At 45.1% G+C, this 20,469-nt stretch overlaps 1 protein-coding gene across 6 annotated transcripts in view; it reads right to left on the bottom strand.

Annotated features, from left to right (window-relative positions):
* LOC134338586 (unconventional myosin-XVIIIb-like) overlaps positions 1 to 20,469 on the bottom strand; it is a 471,306-nt gene that overhangs the window by 332,374 nt on the left and 118,463 nt on the right. For 3 of the 6 annotated variants that reach the window (XM_063034529.1, XM_063034531.1, XM_063034530.1), the window contains 2 exons: positions 5,109 to 5,257; positions 2,946 to 3,449 (listed from right to left, as the gene is read on the bottom strand). In XM_063034529.1, the coding sequence (XP_062890599.1) occupies positions 2,946 to 3,449; positions 5,109 to 5,257 (653 nt within the window). The remainder of the gene's footprint in view (positions 1 to 2,945; positions 3,450 to 5,108; positions 5,258 to 20,469) is intronic. The other 3 variants (XM_063034533.1, XM_063034535.1, XM_063034532.1) reach the window with 2 other exon arrangements.

The raw sequence follows: 20,469 nt of genomic DNA, 5'->3' as shown, positions 1-20,469 counted from the left end.
GGTCTAAATTCTCCTCATACATTAACCCTTTTTTTCATGGGATCAATCTCATAAACTTCATCTGGACCCTTTCCAACATCAGCACATCCTTTCTTAGATATAGGGTCCAAAACTGCCCACAGTACTCCAAGCGGGGTCTAACCAAAGCCTCAGCCTTGCTTCTATATTCTAGTCCTCTTGAAATGAGCCCTCCTCACCACAAGACTCTACCTGCAAGTTACACTTTAAGAAATTCTGCACTGGGACTCCCGAGTCCCCCTGTACCTCGGATTTCTGAATAAGCCTAATTGTGATCCTCACCAAAGGAGAAGCCATGGGTCTGGTACAGGCTGCAGGAAATCCCTGGAGGAGTACATGCAGCAATGGACTCAAGAAGAGCAAAAATAGAGCATGAGTGAACTTTGGCAGAGAAGATCCAAAAATGATTTTATAAGTACATTAAGGGAAAAAAAGATAGAATAGTGCCCATCAAAGACTAAAGGGAGCCACAGGAGGTGGACAACATCCTTAAATGAGTATTTCTACTTGGGTTTTTCCGTGGAGAAAGATATAAAGACTTCAAAACTAGGAATGGTAAATGAGGAGCTCCCCATTACGGGAGAGGAGGTGTTGGAAGTCTTAAAAGTTATGAAGGTAAACCTGTCTTCAAGGCCTGACCAGGTTTATCCAAGAACACTGTGGAAGACTAGAGAATAAATTTTGGGAGCCCTGGCTCAGATTCTTGCATTATCCTTAGCCAGAGGCATGGTCAGTAGTGAATGGTCTGCCTTTATATAACGATGGCAGGCAAAGAAAACAATGAGAACTATCAGCCAGTAAGGCTAACGTCTGTTTTACGTAAGTTACAGGAGAGGATTCTGAGGGATAAGATATTTATAAGTGTGTCATAAAGGTTGATGAAGGTAGGGCAGTGGGTGTGGTTGATATGTACTTTGGCAAGGCCTTTAATAGGGCCCCACATGGTCAGCTGCTCTAGAAAGTTCAATGGTATGGATTCCAGGAAAAGCTATTTGGAATCACAGTGGGGTTGAGGGTAGAAAGCAGAGGGTGGTGATGGTGTTTCTCAGACTGGAGGCTCTTGACTAGTTGTGTGCCTTAGGGATCAGTGTTGAGACAATGTTGTGCCCACTGTTTGGACAGTGTTGGGATAGTGTTGTGCCCAATGTTGAAACCATGTTGTGCCCAGTGTTTGGACAGTGTTGTCCCCAGTTTTGTGCCCAGTGTTTGGACAGTGTTGTCCCCAGTGAGTCTCCACCTGTGACTTGCATGACTGGCAGTAGTGAAAACCAAGAGGAAGCTACTAACACAAAGAAGGAAGGCCCTGAACACTGAGAGAGATGGAGGACCTTCATTGCTGTCCTAGCATCAGCGGTGTGATGGGCAGTGGACTGTGGGAAAGATGTTATTAAGCTGGAAGAATGCAGAAAAGATTTACAAGTTTGCTCCCAGGTCTTGAGAGGTTAGACAGGATAGAACTTCATTCTTCAAAGCCTAGGAGACTGATAGAGATGTATAAAATCATGAGGGTCATAGGTATGGTAAATGCACTTCATTTTTATCCCAGAATAGGGGTATCAAAAATTAGAGGACATATATTGAAGGCGAAATGGAAAGAATTAGGATGAACATGAGGGAAGACTTTCTTACACAAAGGATTCTGTCTATGTGGAATGAGCAGCCAGAGGAAGTGATTGAAAAGACAGTTGGACGTGTACATGGACTGGAGCAATTTCAAAGATTATAGGCCAAATGCTGGCAAATTTGATTAACTTGGATGGGGCATTTTGGTCGTGATAGACCAACTGGGTGGAAAAACCTGTTTCTGTGATGTATTACTTTATCATTTTAAAAGATGTGTGACTCAATTTTGATTATTTTTCTCCTCATAGTCTACATGTGAGAAAGTGATCATGGAAGTTTAAAAATTTGCACTGAGGATTGGAATCAGTTTAAATTACTTCGTAATGAAGCAAAAATAACTCCCTGTGACTAATAGACCACAAGACCACAAGACAAAGGAGCAGAAGTCGGCCATTCGGCCCATCGAGTCTGCTCCGCCATTTTATCATGAGCTGATCCATTCTCCCATTTAGTCCCACTACCCTGCCTTCTCACCATAACCTTTGATGCCCTGGCTACTCAGATACCTATCAATCTCTGCCTTAAATACACCCAATGACTTGGCCTCCACTGCTGCCTGTGGCAACAAATTCCATAGATTCACCACCCTCTGACTAAAAAAATTTCTTCGCATTTCTGCTCTGAATGGGCGCCCTTCAATCCTTAAGTCATGCCCTCTCGTACTAGACTCCCCCATCATGGGAAACAACTTTGCCACATCCACTCTGTCCATGCCTTTCAACATTCGAAATGTTTCTATGAGGTCTCCCCTCATTCTTCTAAACTCCAAGGAATACAGTCCAAGAGCGGACAAACGTTCCTCATATGTTAACCCTCTCATTCCCGGAATCATTCTAGTGAATCTTCTCTGTACCCTCTCCAACGTCAGCACATCCTTTCTTAAATAAGGAGACCAAAACTGCCCACAGTACTCCAAGTGAGGTCTCACCAGCGCCTTATAGAGCCTCAACATCACATCCCTGCTCCTATACTCTGTTCCTCTAGAAATGAATGCCAACATTGCATTCGCCTTCTTCACTACTGACTCAACCTGGAGGTTAATAAAACCGTGGGAAAGCACGGGGCTGGTTTCATGAATGGTGAAATCCAAAGTAACATTACTCAGGATATTTTGCTCCTTCTAGGGAAAACTGGGATCACGCGCTCTTCCACCGATATGGTTCAAAACTCTGGTCAAAAGATCCCACATATCATTACTAAGATTAACAGTTTGTGTTTCCAATAAATGAATCATCCAGATACATTTAAATGAGCAGCAAACAAAGGTAACACACTGCATTGTACTAAGTACAGACAGAACTTACCTTCTCTAAATCCATTTGCTCCTTTCGACTTTCCTCAGCCTCCTGAGTGGTGTTTTGATTGATGGGATCTTCTTGCCTGTGTTCTGCCACCTTCTCCCCCACTTCTTGGGATTTTCCATCCTCTTTTGAAAGCACCTCCTGCCTGATGAGCTGCTGACCACTAGCACTGGTTTCCGCGGCAACGGAACCTGGTTTAGCTTGGAATGAATCCACCTTTTGCTGGCAACTCTCCACATTTGCCGGTTCCAGGGTGGCATCTCCTGCTGACGCTGCCACCAGTTGGACAGGTTTTGGTTTCCTGAATGTCCTTGGCTGTTTACATTCCGCCTTCACCCTTTCTGCTAGTGGAGGTGGAGGTGTATGCTGAACCTCAGGTCCATCACCATGGTGCCCATTTACCAGTACCTGAGTCCTGCTCTCCATTGCTTCGTCTACTGGCTGGCTGTCATTCTGAGTTAAATGTAAAAAATGTTGAACCAAACTATTATCCAATTTACCTGGGCGCTGGAATAGGAGAAGGGTTAAGGTTAGTAGTGGTGGCGAGACGAGGAGGCAGAGGACCTTAATGTATAGCATGCATCATTGATCACACAGACAGGAAAACTCAAACTCATTAAGCTCATGATGTAACAGAAAAGGCTGGAAGTATTCAACAGGTCAGGTAGCGTCCAAAGAGAGAAAAACAGCTGATCTTTCATTGGACTTGTTCATAACTTCCATTAGTTCTTCTGAAAGTTTGTGGATCTGAAACATTTGCTCTGTTTCTTTCTTCACCGAGGCTGTTCGACCTGCTGAGTATTTCCAGCACCCTCTGTTTGATTTCAGGTATCCAGAAACTGCAGGATTTTACTTTTACAACAATTCCATCAAAAGTTGATCAATATCAAAATAAATTCTTACTTTTAGTTTGTGTTTGATCTTATTATATCACAATTATTTATCTGCAGTACTGTGCTGGGGTCTAACCCGGAGCTAACTGGATGGGTTCAGTGTGGAATTGGGAGGAATCAGTACTAGATGTAACACTGAACCAATCCGGTTGTCCTTTCCCACATGAACAGCAATTCCCAGTCACACAACACCAATATACAGCATGAATCATCCCGCAACACTTCACAATGTGTCAAACAAAATGTGGGACCTCAGATGAGGAGACCAGAGGCTCGCTCTGAGGGAATGTTTATAAGGAATGCTCACAGTCTAAAGTAAAGCAGCGAGTTTAGGGACAGGATTCTAATAACTAGAAAGGTCCTTGTCAGCTTGAGGGATGGTTGTGAAGGTGCAGAAACTGGAACAGAATTGGAAAGAGGATCTGAAAGGAATGTAGGACAGTTTCTCTCCTACTGCTCTTGATCTCTCAATCTAGTTGCCGTGGTCCTGACATTTTATGTGTCTACCTGCACTTCACTGTCTCTGTAGCATTACATTTTCCATTCTGCTTTATTTTTTGTGACGTCTTGATGACCTACCTACGTCTGGAGAGATCTGTCTCAATCCACACAAGCCATAGAGACTGGAGGAGAGCATAGGGAGAGTATCCGAGGTCAGTTTTTTTTACAGAGCACGGTGGGTGCATGAAGCGCCCTGCCAGGGTAGGTGGTAGAGGCAGATACATTAGGGACATTTAAAAGGCTGTCAGATAGGCACATGTATTTTGATTTAGAGGCTTACATCACAGTAACAGACCCTTCAAGGCCAACAAGCCTGGAGCACCTAATTACACATATGTGACCAATTATCCTACTAACCTTTACATCTTTGGAATGTGGAAGGAAATCAGATTACCCAGAAGAAACCCATGCAGTCACAAAGCGAACGTAAAAACTTCAGGCAGCAGTGGGAATCAAACCCACATTACTGGCACTGTAATAGAGGCATGACACAGTGCTGTCCCCAAAGGGAAAATGATATGAAAATGGAGGGCTACGTGGGAGGGAAGGTTGGATTGATCTTAGAATCGGTTAAAAGTCTGGCATAGCACGTGGGCTGAAGGGCCTGTACTGTGCTGTAATGTTCTATGTTGTATGTAAGCTAAAGCTTTCCTGTGTATCAGTATCTGTGGCAACAACAAACCAATCACTGAGGTAACAGGCAGCAGAAGTGCCTTCACACCTAACGGGCTAACAGGAACATTCCCAATGCATCCGGTTCCAGAGACCTCACCTGCTGCTCGATTCTCCGCTCCTTCTCCTGATGACGATTCTCTTTTGCTTCCTTCTCCGTTTGCCGGACAAGCTGTTTGATGAATCCTGCGGTGGCTATGGGTGAGGTTGGCGATACGGGGGGAGAAGGATGTTCCTCCTGTTTGATCTATTGTTGCACACAAATTGACCAAGAGACACTTTAGAAGGACTCTCTTTTCTCCAGGCACTCCTTGCAATGTACTGCCATGCACTGGGCTTCCACAGGTAAACAAAATTCAGCCTCACTAGCAGCATTTTCACCTCCAACTTCCCAGTTCTTCAAAGGCATTACTTCCCTTTTTATTTTTCCCCTCTTCCTTCCCTATTCTTCCATTTAGACTGTAAGACCATAAGACATAGGAGCAGAAATAGGCCATTTGGCCCATCGAGTCTGCTCCGCCATTCAATCATGGCTGATCCTTTCTTTCCCTCCTCACCATCATTCTGTGGCCCTCTGCCTGTGTCCAATCAAGAACCTATCAATCTCTGCCTTAAATACATCCAATGACCTTGCGTCCACAGCTGCCTGTGGTAATAAATTACACAAATTCACTACCTTCTGGCTAAAGAAATTTCTCCACATCTCTGTTTTAAATGGACACCCCTTAATCATGAGGCTGTGCATTCTTGTTCTAGACTCCCCCACCATGGGAAACATCCTTTCCATATCTGTCTAGGCCTTTCAACATTCAAAAAGGTTTCAATTAAATTCCCCCTCGTCCTTCTGAATTCCAGCAAGTACAGACCCACAGCCATCAAACGTTCCTTGTATTCATTCCTGGAATCTTCCTTGTGAACCTCCTCTGGACTCTCTCCAACACCAGCACATCTTTTCTTAGATTAGGAGCCCAAAACTGTTTACAATACTCAACTGTTCACAATACCGATGCCTTATAAAGCCTCAGCATCACATCCCTGCTATTGTACTCTAGACCTCTTGAAATGAATGGTAACATTGCATTTGCCTTCCTCACCACTGACTCAACCTGAAAGTTAGCCTTTAGGGTGTTCCGCACAAGGACTCCCAAGTCCCTTTGCATCTCAGATTTTTGGATTGTCTCCCTTTTTAGAGAATGGTCTGCACATTTATTTCTTCTACCAAAGTGCATGACCATGCATCTTCCAACATAGAATTTCATTTGTCAGTGGCCTCTCCTACATCTGTAGCAACACTTTCTTGTCAGTGCCCCCCGTTTCCACCGAACTTGCTATGTCATGGCGCAATCGAGTGTCAGGCGGTATAACTGGATGGGTGGGCTGGGATCGTTAGCCTTGGTTGGCAGCCAGCCTAAGGGAAGGACAACTCTGTATCCAAACCTGGGCAGGTAGTGCTCGTTAGCCTTGTCAGGTCATCCACCTCGGAGAAGGACACTCTGACGTAACTCCTACGACCCGAGGACCTCGCTGTCACCATCCCTGCTTGCTAGGCAATGCAGATGAACCCCGGGTGTAAAGGGTGGGGCCAGTACCACGCACACTGCACTCCACCTAAAATACCATTTTGCAGGCTGAAGGACACGCCCATGTCTACGACTACTCATCAAGCCCTGCAGCGATGGAAAAGGGGCGAAAAAGGCAGGAGGAAGACGACACTGGAAGCCACAGTTCCGATCCTGCGTGCAGGCGGTTCAGGTGTATGGGTCGTCTGATGTTGACCCTGGAGACGGCGATATCATTCGGCAGCACCCTGAACGACAAAGCAGCCTTCTCTAGGGACAGTACTGCTTGCTCCACGAGGAGAGGGGCCTAGAAAAGGCGGCCTAACCAAAGCTCGTTTCCATTTCCCCCAGCTGGTCAATGGGCATCCTCAAATGCAGTCGAACAACAACAAAAAAGAAAAGGTACAGACCTGCCTCACAAGGAATGCAAGGACTAAAGCTCACATGCTGGAACATCAGAACCATGCTCAACACAGCAGACAGTGGTCGCCCAGAACGACGCTCTGCCCTAGTTGCGCATGAACTTTCAAGACTGAATGTTGACATCGCTGCTGTCAGTGAAGTCTGCTTCCCAGAGGAAGTTAATGTTCAAGAACATGGTGCCGGATACACCCTCTACTGGTCGGGCAAGCCAGAGACTGAGAGACGCCTTTCTGGTCAGGAACTCCATTGCCTCCAAACTTGAAAAATTGCCAACGGGCCAGTCCGACTGCATCATCTCCATGTGCCTCTCACTTCGAACCAAGCAGCATGCCACACTCTTCAGCGTGTATGTCCCCATTCTTCAAGCAGATCCTGCAGAAAGGGAGTGTTTTACACTGATCTGCGCAACCTCGTACAGAACGACCCTGCAGATGACTTCAATGTCAGAGTCGGCCAAGGTTCAGAAGCCTGGAAGGGAGTACTTGGCAAACATGGTGTTGGAAACTGCAACGACAACGGGCGCCTTCTGTTAGAGTTTTGCACGGATCAGCAACTCACCATCACTAACACCATCTTCCAGCAGAAAAGCAGTCTGGAGACAACCTGGATGCATCCTCAGTCCAAGCATTGGCACCTCATAGACTACATCTTGGTGCGCCAGAGAGACCTCCAGGACGCCTTACTCACCCGAATGATGTCCAGCGCAGAGTGTCATATGGACCATCATCTTGTCTGCTACAAATTCAGTCTCCATTTCAAACCCAAGCCAAAGAGAGGAGGCGCTCCAAGGAAGAAGTTTCAGGTTGGCAACCTCCAGTCAGCTGAAGTGAAAGCTGACTTTCAGACGAATCTTCAGTCGAGGCTTCAGGATCCCAGTTTCCCTACAGACTCCTCTCCAGAAGTGCTTTGGGAACACCTAAAAACCACCATCCTGAAGAAGTCCTAGGGTTTTCCACAAAGAAGAACAAAGACTGGTTCAATGAGAACAACCAGGAGACTCTTCGCACCAGGTCTAGAGTCCCTTGCGCAGTGCAGACGGTCAGGCGCTCTTCACAGACGAGGCGACCATCCTGAACCGGTGGTCGGAACATTTCCAGACTCTCTTCAGCGCCAACCGCATGGTCCAAGACTCAGCAATTCATCGCATCCCACAACAGCCAGAGAAAACAAAACTGGACAAGATTCCAACCCTAGAAGAGACGGTCAAGGCCATAGAGCAGCTGAAAAGTGGCAAGGCAGCGGGAGCTGATGGAATCCCACATGAGATTTGGAAGCGTGGGGGCCCAGCGTTACACACGAAACTCTTCAAGTTCTTTGTCTGCTGCTGGGGACAAGGTAAACTACCACAGGACCTCCGAGATGTAGTCATCATCGCCCTGTATAAGAACAAGGGGGAAAAGTCCGACTGCTCCAACTACCAGGGGATAACTCTTCTCTCTATTGCAGGAAAAATCCTCGCAAGAGTACTCCTGAACAGATTGGTGCCCGTCATTGCAGAAGAACACCTCCCAGAGAGCCAGTGTGGCTTCAGAGCCAACAGGAGCACCACCAACATGTATTTGTTCACTGGTAGCTCCAAGAGAAATGTAGGGAACAGAACAAGGGATTGTACATGACGTTTGTCGACCTTACCAAAGCATTCGACACCGTGAGCAGGGAAGGTCTGTGGCAAATCATGGAACGACGGGATGCCCCTCACAGTTCCACAGCATGGTCATCCAGCTACATGAAGATCAGAGTGGTCAAGTCAGACACAACAATGACATCACAGAGCCCTTCCCAATAGGCAAAGGAGTAAAGCAAGGCTGCGTCCTCACACCGACTCTCTTCACCATCTTCTTCAGCATGATGCTCAGAAGGGCCACAGAAGATCTTGATGACGAGGACCAATGGCAGCCTGTTCAACCTGAGGCAACTACAGTCCCACACCAAGACATTTGCCAACAATGCTGCCCTTGTCACCCACACAGAGACAGCCCTGCAGCGTATAACATCCTACTTCGCAGAGGCTGCCGAGCTCTTCGGACTGGAAGTCAGCTTGAAGAAGACAGAAGCTCTCCATCAGCCTGCACCTCAGGAAGATTAGCACCCTCCCCGCATCACCATCGGTAAGGTAGAGCTGAAGACAGTCCACCAGTTCAGCTACCTGGGGTGCACCATCTCGTCAGATGCCAAGATTGGCAAAGAGATTGACGACAGACCGGCAAATGCAAACAGTGCATTCGGCAGGCTGTACAAAAAAGTCTGGAACAACAAGCATCTGAAGAAAGGCACAAAGATCAGTCTGTACAGAGCCATTGTACTAACCACCCTCCTGTGCGGCTCCGAGTCGTGGGTCACCTACCATCACCACCTACGAATCCTTGAGTGTTTCCATCTCAACATCCACTGGAGTGACTTCATTACCAACATTGAAGTCCTCGAACAGGCAGAAGTCACCAGCATCGAGGCCATGCTGTTGAAGACGCAGCTGCGCTGGGCAGGGCACGTCTCCAGGATGGAGGATCATCGCCTGTCCAAGATTGTGCTGTATGGCGAACTCTCCACTGGCCACCGTGACAGAGGGGCACCGAAGAAGAGGTACAAGGACTCTCTGAAGAAATCCCTTGGTGCCTGTCACATTGACCATCGCCAGTGGTCTAATCTAGCCTTCGATTGTGAGGCCTGGCGACACACCATTCACCCCCAGTGTGTCTCCTCCTTCGAGAACGCATGCAGGGCTGGCATTGAGGACAAAAGGAGGAGGAAGAACCGTGACACAGCAGCACCAAACCCAGAACAGAATTTCCCTTGCCGCCGCTGTGGCCAGACCTACCTGTCCCGTATTGGCCTCGTCAGTCACCAGCAAGCTTGCAGCAGACGTGGGCAGTCCCCTTCCTTAATCTTCGTTTGCGAAGCCAAGCCATGATTTTATTTGCCACTTTCTTACCCTTTCTCCTAATCCATCTAAGTCCTTCTGCAGCCCACCTGTTTTGTCAACACTACCTGCCCCTCCACCTATCTTCATATCATCTACAAACTTGGCAACAAAGCCATCTATTTCATCATCTAAATTATTGACATACAACATAAAAAGAAGTGGTCCCAACACCAACCCCTGCAGAACACCACTAGTCACCGGCAGCCAACCAGAAAAGGATCCTTTTATTTCCACTCGCTGCATCCTACCAATCAGCCAATGCTCTAACCATTGGCTGTACTACCATGGGCTCTTAACTTGGTAAGCAGCCTCATGTGTGGCACCTTGTTAAAGGCTTTCTGAAAGTCTAAATATAACGTTGTATCCCCTTTATCTATCCTACTTGTAATCTCCTTAAAGAATTCCAACAGGTTTGTCAGGCAAGATTTGCCCTTAAGGAAACCATGCTGACCAAGTATGGTTGCGTCACCAAGTACTCCATAACCTCATCCTTAACAATTAACTCCAACATCTTCCCAACCACTGAAGTCAGGCTAACTGGTGTGTAATTTCCTTTGGAGTCAAGAGTGGAGCGACCATACCATTCTTCCATACAGTCTGGCTCCCTTCTCTTTTCCTCACCGACCTATCCCTTCCCCCTGGTGCCTCTCATCCTTTCCTTTCTTCTATTGTCCACTCTGTTCTCCCATCAGATTCCTTCCTCTCCAGCCCCTTACCTTTACCACCTATTTCCCACTCCCCCATCTGCCTACCTTACCCTCACCTGTCACCTGCCAGTTTGTACTCCTTCCCATTCCCCCTCACTCTCTTATTCTGACTTCTTTCTCCTTTCTTTCCAGTCCTGATGAAGGGTCTCAGCCCAGATGATAGTTTGTTCTCCTCCATAGATGCTGCCTGCACCTGATGTGTTCTAGTGTTTCGTGTTTATTATTCTGTCTATTTATTTACTATTTTAGAGATACCGCATGGTGACAGGCCCTTCTGGCCGATGAGTCTGTGGAGTCCAACTACTCCCTCATGACCAGCTCACCTACTAACCCGTATGTTTTGGAAGGTGAGAGGAAGCCAGAGCACCTAGAGGAACCTGCGCAGACCTGGGGAGAACATACAAACTTCTTACACACAGCAGCAGCAGAATTGGCTGCTGGCGCTGTAATAGCATTACGCTAACCGCTACACTATCACGCTGGTCACATATTTTCTCATTGGCATATTCCTAATAATGCCTCACCAAGTTATTTTAATCAGAGGAGGTTCAGACCCCCAGGATACCTTACATCCTCCTCAAGCCTTGGGAGTTCATTCATTCTTGGAATTTAGGCCAAAGGATGACTGCGTCAAAGTCTTCAGGATACGGAGGGAGGCTAATTGGGAATTGACAACACTGACTTCAATGGAAGTTGAATTTCAGAAGCAACTTGGAGCAGCCAGCCATGATAACACAGCATAATTCAGCACTCTCATACAGCAATGGATTTTGAGGCTGCAGAGTTTAAAAATTGAAGTCAAAAATTTCAGGAGTGAAGCTGGGGAACACTTCCACATCCCGAGGTTGGGAGGAGATTTTACTTCAAATACTAATTGGCTGTAGGTCATTCATTCAGCTGAGGTAGGGTATTGGCTGGTTTTTGTTTGGCAAGGTTATTGAGGGATACAGGGAAAAGGCCGTTTGTGGAGCCAGGTTACGCATTTGCCGTGATTTAATTGAATGGCAGGAATATACTCGAGGGGCCTAATGGCCTCCGAGAGGCTCATCTGTTCCTTTAATTCAGCAGAACCCAGCCCCGACAGGGAGGTAATGACTTAGATGAGGAGGAGTGCTGGGGAAAGGCAAGATGTAGTCAACCTGTGACCTGGGGAATCTGAAAGATTTATGACAAGTCACATCTATGGATAACATTGAAATTCAGGCTTCCACAGGGTAAAGGGAGTAGGGTCTAAGGCAGGTGCAATAGTTTAACTGCTTCCCAAAGCCAGTCAGAGCTGTCTCACACTACCTTTATCTACAGAAGGGGAGGAGGACGTGGAGGAAGAGATACACAGATTATGGATCACCTTCTGGCACATTGATCAAGCCCTCCCTCTCTGTGCTAGAAGACCCAAGACAGTCTGCATCGGCTGACTATTCAATCACAGAGGGTGTTCCAATTGAGAAAATCACCCCTCACTACCTTAGTGGTGTTCAGGCAAATTACAGACCGCTCTGTAACAGGTCAACAGCATGTGTAACCTCTGAGTACAGAAATATAAGTACCCTTTAAGCTAAAAGCCTTTCTGATAGCTCCCACCTAATGGCTGGTGCAGACAGAACACAGTATTCATGTTGACAAAAGCATCTTAAAAGCACCTTTCAGCATCACTTTGTCAGAGTACCAGCCTGCCCTCCCTGGATCTACCTCGGGAATTCTCACATAACAGAGCATAGGGTGTGCTCTATAGGGGAGGAGATATCGATGTTAAATATCATAAGGTGGCTGGGTCACACTGCAGTTAACAAAACGCTGTCACAGAGCCGGCGACCCGGGTTCATTTCCACTGTCCATAGGGAGTTCATGTTCACCATGTTCACACCATGAATAGTTAACAAAACACTATTACAGCAACAGCTACCTGGGTTCAATTTTGCCACTATTCATAAGGAGTTCATATGTTTGCCCCATGACCACAAGGATTTCCACTGGGTGCTCCCTTTTCCTCCTGGGGTTACATGGATTCTTTGGGCCACAATGGCCTGTAACTATGCTGTACCTCTTCAGAAAAAGTACTACAATGGAATTGCGCAGACCACAGTCGGTACTCAAGGATCTATCTGCTGATCAAATTATATTTTAGTGCCTGGTCACAATGGTGCACATTTGGTCTCTGACTATACAGAATATGTGAGACCATACCATTGTACTTACAGCCCTGGTAATAGCCTTTGATCCAGTTTAATGACATTTCTCCTTCAGTGGGGTGACCTGAACTACATATAATTCTCCAAATGTGGCATTACCAATGTGTTTACATCTATACCACAACGTCCCAACTCCTGTACTCTATTCTGACCAATCAATTCACCTTCTCCACTACTCTGCTTACCTGTTTTCTAAGTGTACGAAACACCCCATCACTACCCTGTCTGCCTGTATTGTAATTGTGCCAAATGTCCCTTCATTACTGTCTGCCTGTATTGTAAGTGTACTTCATTACTTTGTCTACCTGTTTTGCCACTTTCAGGGATCTATGTACCTGTACCCCTATTACAGTAGTTTGAAAGAATGATGTAAGCCTTTCTCCAAAGTTGGAATCTCCTTTTCTAAAGGAGATGTATTCTTGCTATGGAGAAGGCTTGCACAATTGTTTCTGGAATTAATTGCTTGCCTTTTGAGTATGTGCATTCATTGCTGATAAATACACGTGTGACCTACGGTAAGCATTGCTTCTGTGCAATCCGGCTCCAGGACAGGTCAGTAGAAATTAAAAACATAAGGAAAGTGCCCTTTACTTTCCAGGCCAGATCCCAGAGATGTACATCTTGGCAGGTTGTGCAGCTGAGTGGCAGGACCTCAGAAGACTGATTGGGAATGTAGGGAGAGCTGGAGCAGTGTGAGCCGATCTGTTCACCAGCCTATAGGAAGTGTGTGATCATACCGGAGAGAGTGCAGAGGAGAACCACCAGGGTGTCGCCTGGGATGGAACATTTTAGCTCTGGGAAAAGACAGGAGAAACTGTTCGTTTTTTCCTGGAGCAGAAGAGATTAAGAAGGAACGTGATTGTAGTATATATATTATTATGATTATAGACAGGGTAAACTACAGGAAACTTTTCACATACCATATCAGAGGTACATAAAAATAGAGGGTAGGATTTTAGGGTAACCTTTTCATCCTAGAGGGTGGGGAGTACCTTGAAAGCACTGCCCAATAAGAGTGGGAGAAACGGAGTCATCAAGAGCAGTTAACAAGTACCTGAATCACATTGGCTTGGAAGGGTATTGGCCAAGTGCTGGAAGGTGAGGTTAATGCAGATGGGTATTACTGGTCAACATGGATTTAGTGAACTGAACGGCCAGTTCCCCAGCTGTGTGACTTAATGGTGCTGTGAATGGGTGGATGAGTGTGGGATCAATGCAAATGGGTGTTTGATGGGTTACTTCCACTGCTCTGTGACTAACAGGGCATCGACATTCATTGCTTAAGGTAGTGCTTCTCATGTTCATCACCATGAAGATGGGGCATTTGATCATCCCCTACTCTAACTCAATAGTGCCTTAAAACTTAGGCTTCTGACCCAGTCTTCATCGCCTTTCCTGGTCTTCAAACCCTTAAAGCCTGGCTCTGAAATCATGCCTTGATTTACTCACTAGGGCAGTCCAGTACAATTCAACTCCACCCCAGCCCTACCCACCTGCTAACTGCCTTGCACTGAAACACAGCTAATGCTTCACCATGTTTCCCAACATTAATCTGTACTTCCATCACACAGTCTTGCAAACGATTACTGCCATTGATGAGGTGAGTTCAACCGACACAGATTCATTCTCCAAGCCAGACTTATGATTAGTGAGACTTTATATTGAAAGGCCCAGACGGAGTGGATGTGGGGAGGATGTTTCCAATAGAGTCTAGGGCCAGAGTGCACAGCCTCAGAATAGAGGGATGCCTCTTTAGAACAGAGGTGAGGAGGAATTTCTTTAGAACATAGAAACATAGAAAACCTACAGGACAATACAGGCCTTTTGACCCATAAAGCTGTGCCAAACATGTCCTTACCTGAGAAATTACCTAGGGTAACCCATAGCATTCTATTTTTCTGAGCTCCATGTACCTGTCCAGGAGTCTCTTAAAAGACCCTATCATATCCGCCTCCACCACCATTGCCGGCAGCCCATTCCACACACTCACCACCGTCTGCATAAAAAACTTACCCCTGACATCTCCTCTATACCTACTTCCAAGCGCCTTAAAACTGTGTCCTCTCGTGCTAGCCATTTCAGCCCTGGGAAAAAGACTCTGACTATCCACACGATCAATGCCTCTCATCATCTTATACACTTTAATCAAAAGGTGGTAAATCTGTGGAATTCATTGCCCTGGACAGCTGTGGAGGCCAAGTCACTGGGTATATTTAAAGCAAAGATTAATAGGTTCTTGATTGGTAAAGTTATCAAAGGTTATGGAGAGAAGGCAAGGGAATGGGGTTGAGAGAGAAAATAAATTAGTTGTGATTGAATGGCAGAGCAGACTTGATGGACCGAATGACCAAATTCTGCTCTTATATCTTATGGTCTGAGTTGGAATCTCAGCAAACACCCCCAACACATAAATAGAAACATCAGACATGCCAAGAGATTGGAATCCTGGTTAACTGTCTTTAGGATGAACAGCAACATTCTGCATAAAGATGCTTAATGAATCTACTAATTTTACAATCAAACATGCACAAAATAGAACATGAAAAAATGTCATTAATCTACAAAACATTGGCTTCAGTACCATAGTTAGCAAAGTAGAGTTGGAATCCTGCATCCACTTTAATTTCCCTGAACTCAGACAGTCTCTAGCCCAAGCCTAATACACCTTCAATGGCCGATAACATCCATCTCAAAAACTTTTCTCTTTAAAAAGAAATCTGATGCAAGGCTTAAATTTTAATGGATATGGATAGGTGGGCAAGATGGGTTAATAACAGAGTATGTTGTATTATAATTGAATTCATTATTTATATTCAGAGAAGCTAATAATGTTATGGACACAGAGGGATTTGGGACATGCTGGTTTCTGAAATTCAGAAAATAAACGAGCAGATGCAGTAAGTCGTTTTGAAGGTAAATTGTGCGTTGGTCTTTATTGTCATGAAATTGGAACAGAAAATAAGAGACTGCTGCTCAGGATTTGGTGAGGCAGTCTACATCTCATACCTAACGAAAGAGATATTCGCCTTCGACTCATTGATGACTATGTTGAGGGAACATTGAGTAACACTGGACTAGACACACTAGAGTGGTACAGAATGAGAGATATTCTTATTCAGAAGTGGATTAACAGGATGGATGATTATTCTGTAGACTGAGGAGTTGAAGGGATGGGTCTGTGTATAACAGATTGGCCTTTTGTTACTGAGATGAGGAAATACCTTTTCTCATAGCGCTGTGAATTTGCTACTTCAGAAGGCTAAGGAAGATGAGCTACCACAAGGTGAGTTCGATGGATCTTTGGAGGACAAGAAATTAGGCAGGAAAATGGTCCTGAGGCACAAGATTCACTACAATCTGCTTGAACAGTAGAGCAGGTTTAAGAGGTCACATGGGCCTTCTTCGAGTTCTCTTTCTTAACGTCTTTTGCAGACAGTTTTCAGCAAAATAGTTAATTGTCCCAAATAAACAACCCTGGTGCCTGTCATCTACCCAAGCCTCCTGCTACATTTTTCCATCTCCCTTATCACTGAATCAGTTAACTCATAAGTATTGGTCAACTGTGAATGTATAAGCACTTGTCCCATGAGATCTCCCTGATTTTTAGGCACAGGAGACTGCAGGTGCTAGAGTCTAGGGTAGGGGCAACTCACCCGGTCGAACAACATTGGTGAGTGAAAAGAATTTCAACCTTTCGTATCAGAACCTTGCTTCGGAGTTCGACCCAAAGTGTCAATAATTCCTATCCCTCCACAGATATTGTTCCATTGAGTTCCCCTAGCTATATGTATGTGCCTGATACTTTTGTACAGTACAAAATTTGTTGCCACAGAACTAAGAAAGGTATTAGAGGATGAAGGGTTGTCAACCTGAAACACTAACTTTCTCAGATTAACCACAACTGCTGCCTGACCTCTGAGTCAGCAGTTTTTTTAAACTACAGTTGGGAAATTATTTCATAGCTAATATGAAAAGAACAAGAATGAATAACAGTAAAAGGCCACCTGGAAGGAGTTAGGAAATGAAAGAGATGAAATGGGGAGATGCTTTTTTAATGCAGTCCCTTCGTTACAATTTCTGATAACATCAGAGTGACGTCTCTCACTTATGAGTCTTGCATTTTCAATTTCACTGTAGAACTTTTGCGATTACCATCACCATTTTAGAAGCTTTTCTTTTCCTTCTCCCCATCCCCAAATTTGTATTGTTATATTTATAAATGAGAATTTTTGAAATGGTAATTTATTTATAAATGAATATTTTTAAAGTGCTGCTGTTCAGAGAGACCTGAGTGCTTTGTATCCAAGTCACTGATATCTGACGTGCAGATAAAACAGAATTAGGATGGCATGGCACATGGTATGTTGGTCCTGAATGAAAGAGTCCCTGAGCACAAAAGCAAAGAGTTATACCATATTTGCATAGGGCCATGGTGAGATTACACCTGATGGATTGTGCCCAGTCTTCTTAACTGTAAAAGAATATTCCTGCTGTTGAGGGAGTGTGGCAAGAACAATGTTTGAAAGTTAAGAGGATCAAAACTTCTTATCGAGTGTGGGTTCTAGGATGGTGGGCTTGTTATGTGAGGTCAGATTGAACAGGGTAGAAGAAGGGGAGAAAATAACCAGAGGACATGGGTGAGGGGGGAAAAGTTTAAAGGGAACATTAGGGGTGCTTCCTCACACACAGAGTGGTGGGAGTGTGGGATGAGCTGCCAGACGAGGTGGTAAATGCGGGTTCTTTTTGTAACATTTAAGAATAAATTGGACAGATACATGGATGGGAGGTGTATGGAGGGATATGGTCCGTGTGCAGGTCAGTGGGACTAGGCAGAAAATGGTTCGGCACAGCCAAGAAGGGCCAAAAGGCCTGTTTCTGTGCTGTAGTTTTTCTATGGTTTCTATGGTTTCTAAGTATGTACAAAACTAGTTGGGGTCTGAACAGTATAGAAGGATTGAGAATGTTTGACTCAGCTGAGGTGTGTAGAACTAGTGTAACAAGATAAAGGCAATCCCTGCTAGGAATGAAACAGGAAGAACTTGACGAAGGGTCTCAGCCTGAAACGTCGACTGTACCTCTTCCTAGAGATGCTGCCTGGCCTGCTGCGTTCACCAGCAACTTTGATGTGTGTTGCAAGGAGAACTTTCTTCACTCAGAGGGTGGTGAATCTTTGGAACATGCTGATTCAGAGGGCTGAGGAGATGCAGTCGTCAGTTACATACCAAACACAAGAGGCTCTGGAGATGCAGGAAATCTTGTGTGACACACGCAAAATGCTGGAGGAAGTCAGCAAATATCAGGCAGTATCTATGAGGGAAATAAATTCTCACCCCCTTCTCCCCTCTCTGCTCCCCTCCTTTGTCCCTTTCTCCCGTGATCCATTTTCCTCTCCCAACAGATGCCTGCTTCCAGGGAAAAGGCAGAAGATTGGAGCTGAGAGGGAAATGGATCAACCATGATGAAATGGTGGAATAGACTCAATGGACCAATTGGCCTCGTTTTACTCCTAAATTTTATTGTCTTCTTCAGACATTTATATCTTCTACCTATCACCACCCAGCTTCTTACTTCACCCTCTCCCCCACCCACCCACCTTCCCTCTCACCTATCACCTTTGTAGTCCTTTGTAGTCCTTCCCTCCCTCACCTTCTTATTCTGGCTTCTTCCCCCATCCTTTCCAGTTCTGATGAAAGACGTCAGACCAAGATGTTGCCTGTTTATTCTCCTCCATAGATGCTGCCTGACCTGCAAGGTTCCTCCAGCATTTTATGCAGATATCGATTGTTTCAGGATATTAAAGGAATCGAGAAATAAGGGAATCGTTCAGGGAAATGGTGATTGCCGTAGATCAGCCGCTATCTATAAATGGTGGAGCGGGTTATAAGAATGGAATGGACTGGCTTTGACCTATAAATGGTGGAGCAAGCTATAGGAATGGAATAGCCTGGCCTTACTCCTACTTCTGTTCTCATTGATGTATTTATTAATAAATATCATGGGGTGACAGAGTTAGGAGAGGAAAAAAATCAACAGGCATTATAAAATTAAACAAATTATTAATATGGTACTTTATTTTAAAAACTCCTGAAATTCTACTGAATTTTAAACAACTCCTGCAAGGTCTTGTCACTGCCTCAACGACTGTCTGAGCAGGACTCCAGAAACTAAGCATTCATGACAGAGGCTGCCAGAATCCCATTACTTAGAAAATATTTGTTCAAAACCATTGGGAAGATGCAGTCAGCTCTGAGACAGGCCAAACACACAGAGTCACTTGGAATCACAGGATATCAGAAATTCAAACTCACAGTCATGCCTTGCGTTGACACACTGCCGGGGTTAGACACACTGATTTTGCAATTGTGTGCTGTGTTGCAATGTTCGACGGGAAAAGTAACTACACAAGTATAACCAAAGGGAATGTCTTGTTGTCAGGAAGACCATATTGAAACTAGGCCACATCTGTAGCACTGCCATCCAACTTTGGGCACAAACACTGTGGGAAGGATGAAAAGGTCCTTGACAAGATCCAGAAGAGTCGGTGCCAGGGATTAGGGATTGGAGAAGATGGCATAGTTCTTCAAAAGTCAAAGAGATCTGAGGGAAAATTTCTTGGAGGCAGTTAAGATTGTGTCGGGAAAGGCAAAAGAAAGAGGCCACAATCAATAGCAGTTGATTCAAAAGGGACAAAGCCTGGACTCAAAGTTATGGGCAAAAGACGCAGGGAGAATTTGATGGACGCGAGAGATTCTGCAGATGCTCGAAACCTTGAGCATCACTCACACAATATGCTGGAGACCCCATGCAGTTAAGCAGTATTTATGGGGGGGAATAAACACTCGAGGTTTCAGGCTGAGATGTCGACAGTTTATTCCCCTCCTCAGATGCTTCCTGGCCAGCTGAGTCCCTCCTGCATTTTGTACACGTTGAGAGAAATTGATGTTTTTTTTTAAAAAACAGAATGTAGTTATGATCTGAAATGAAGTGTCTGAAAGAGTGGTGAAACATAATGACTTGGAACTTTCAACAGGACGTGGAGAGGCCTTGAGAAAGAATGGCTTCCAGGGCTACAAGGACAACTCTACTTAGCCGGCTCCTTCAGTGCCTTCACTGGGATTCTTGAACTTTCTCCCATTGTCTTGGTCTCATGAATTACAATTTGTGTCACTGGTTTCACAACCAGGAAGATGAATTCTGACAACTCAGTCCCAAAGCTCAACTCTGCCTAGAGGTTAGGAATAGGCAATAATTAGCTCCCACCTCGGCTGGTCTTTGGAGAAGTTCCTCTACTAACATCTCTCTGAGCAATGGTACTCAGTTTAAAGCAAAGCTCACATTAAGACATGTGTAATGGCTGGGAAGAGAATGAAAACACAACATGGAGAAGGAACTAAATAAGCGAATGCAGACATAAAATTGGAAAGAAATATTGTCCTAGGCTTCAGAGACCAAATAAATTAAAATTACAAATCACCAGAAGATTCTCTCAACACCTTGCATCATCTTGACTGCTCATGATCATTAGGGATTACTTCTTGGTACAGAGGGAAGGGAGCTACAATGTTAGCATTCATTTCATGAAAGACTAAAGTGAAGGATGTAATAATGAGGCTTTATAAGGCATTGGTCAGACTGTACTTGGAGCACTGTGAGCAGTTTTAGG

The sequence above is a fragment of the Mobula hypostoma genome, chromosome 27 (genome assembly GCF_963921235.1).
Source record: "Mobula hypostoma chromosome 27, sMobHyp1.1, whole genome shotgun sequence".
Lineage (NCBI taxonomy): Eukaryota > Metazoa > Chordata > Chondrichthyes > Myliobatiformes > Myliobatidae > Mobula > Mobula hypostoma.
The sequence above is the reverse complement of the archived record's forward strand: the minus strand, read 5'-3'. Positions and strand labels throughout refer to the sequence as shown.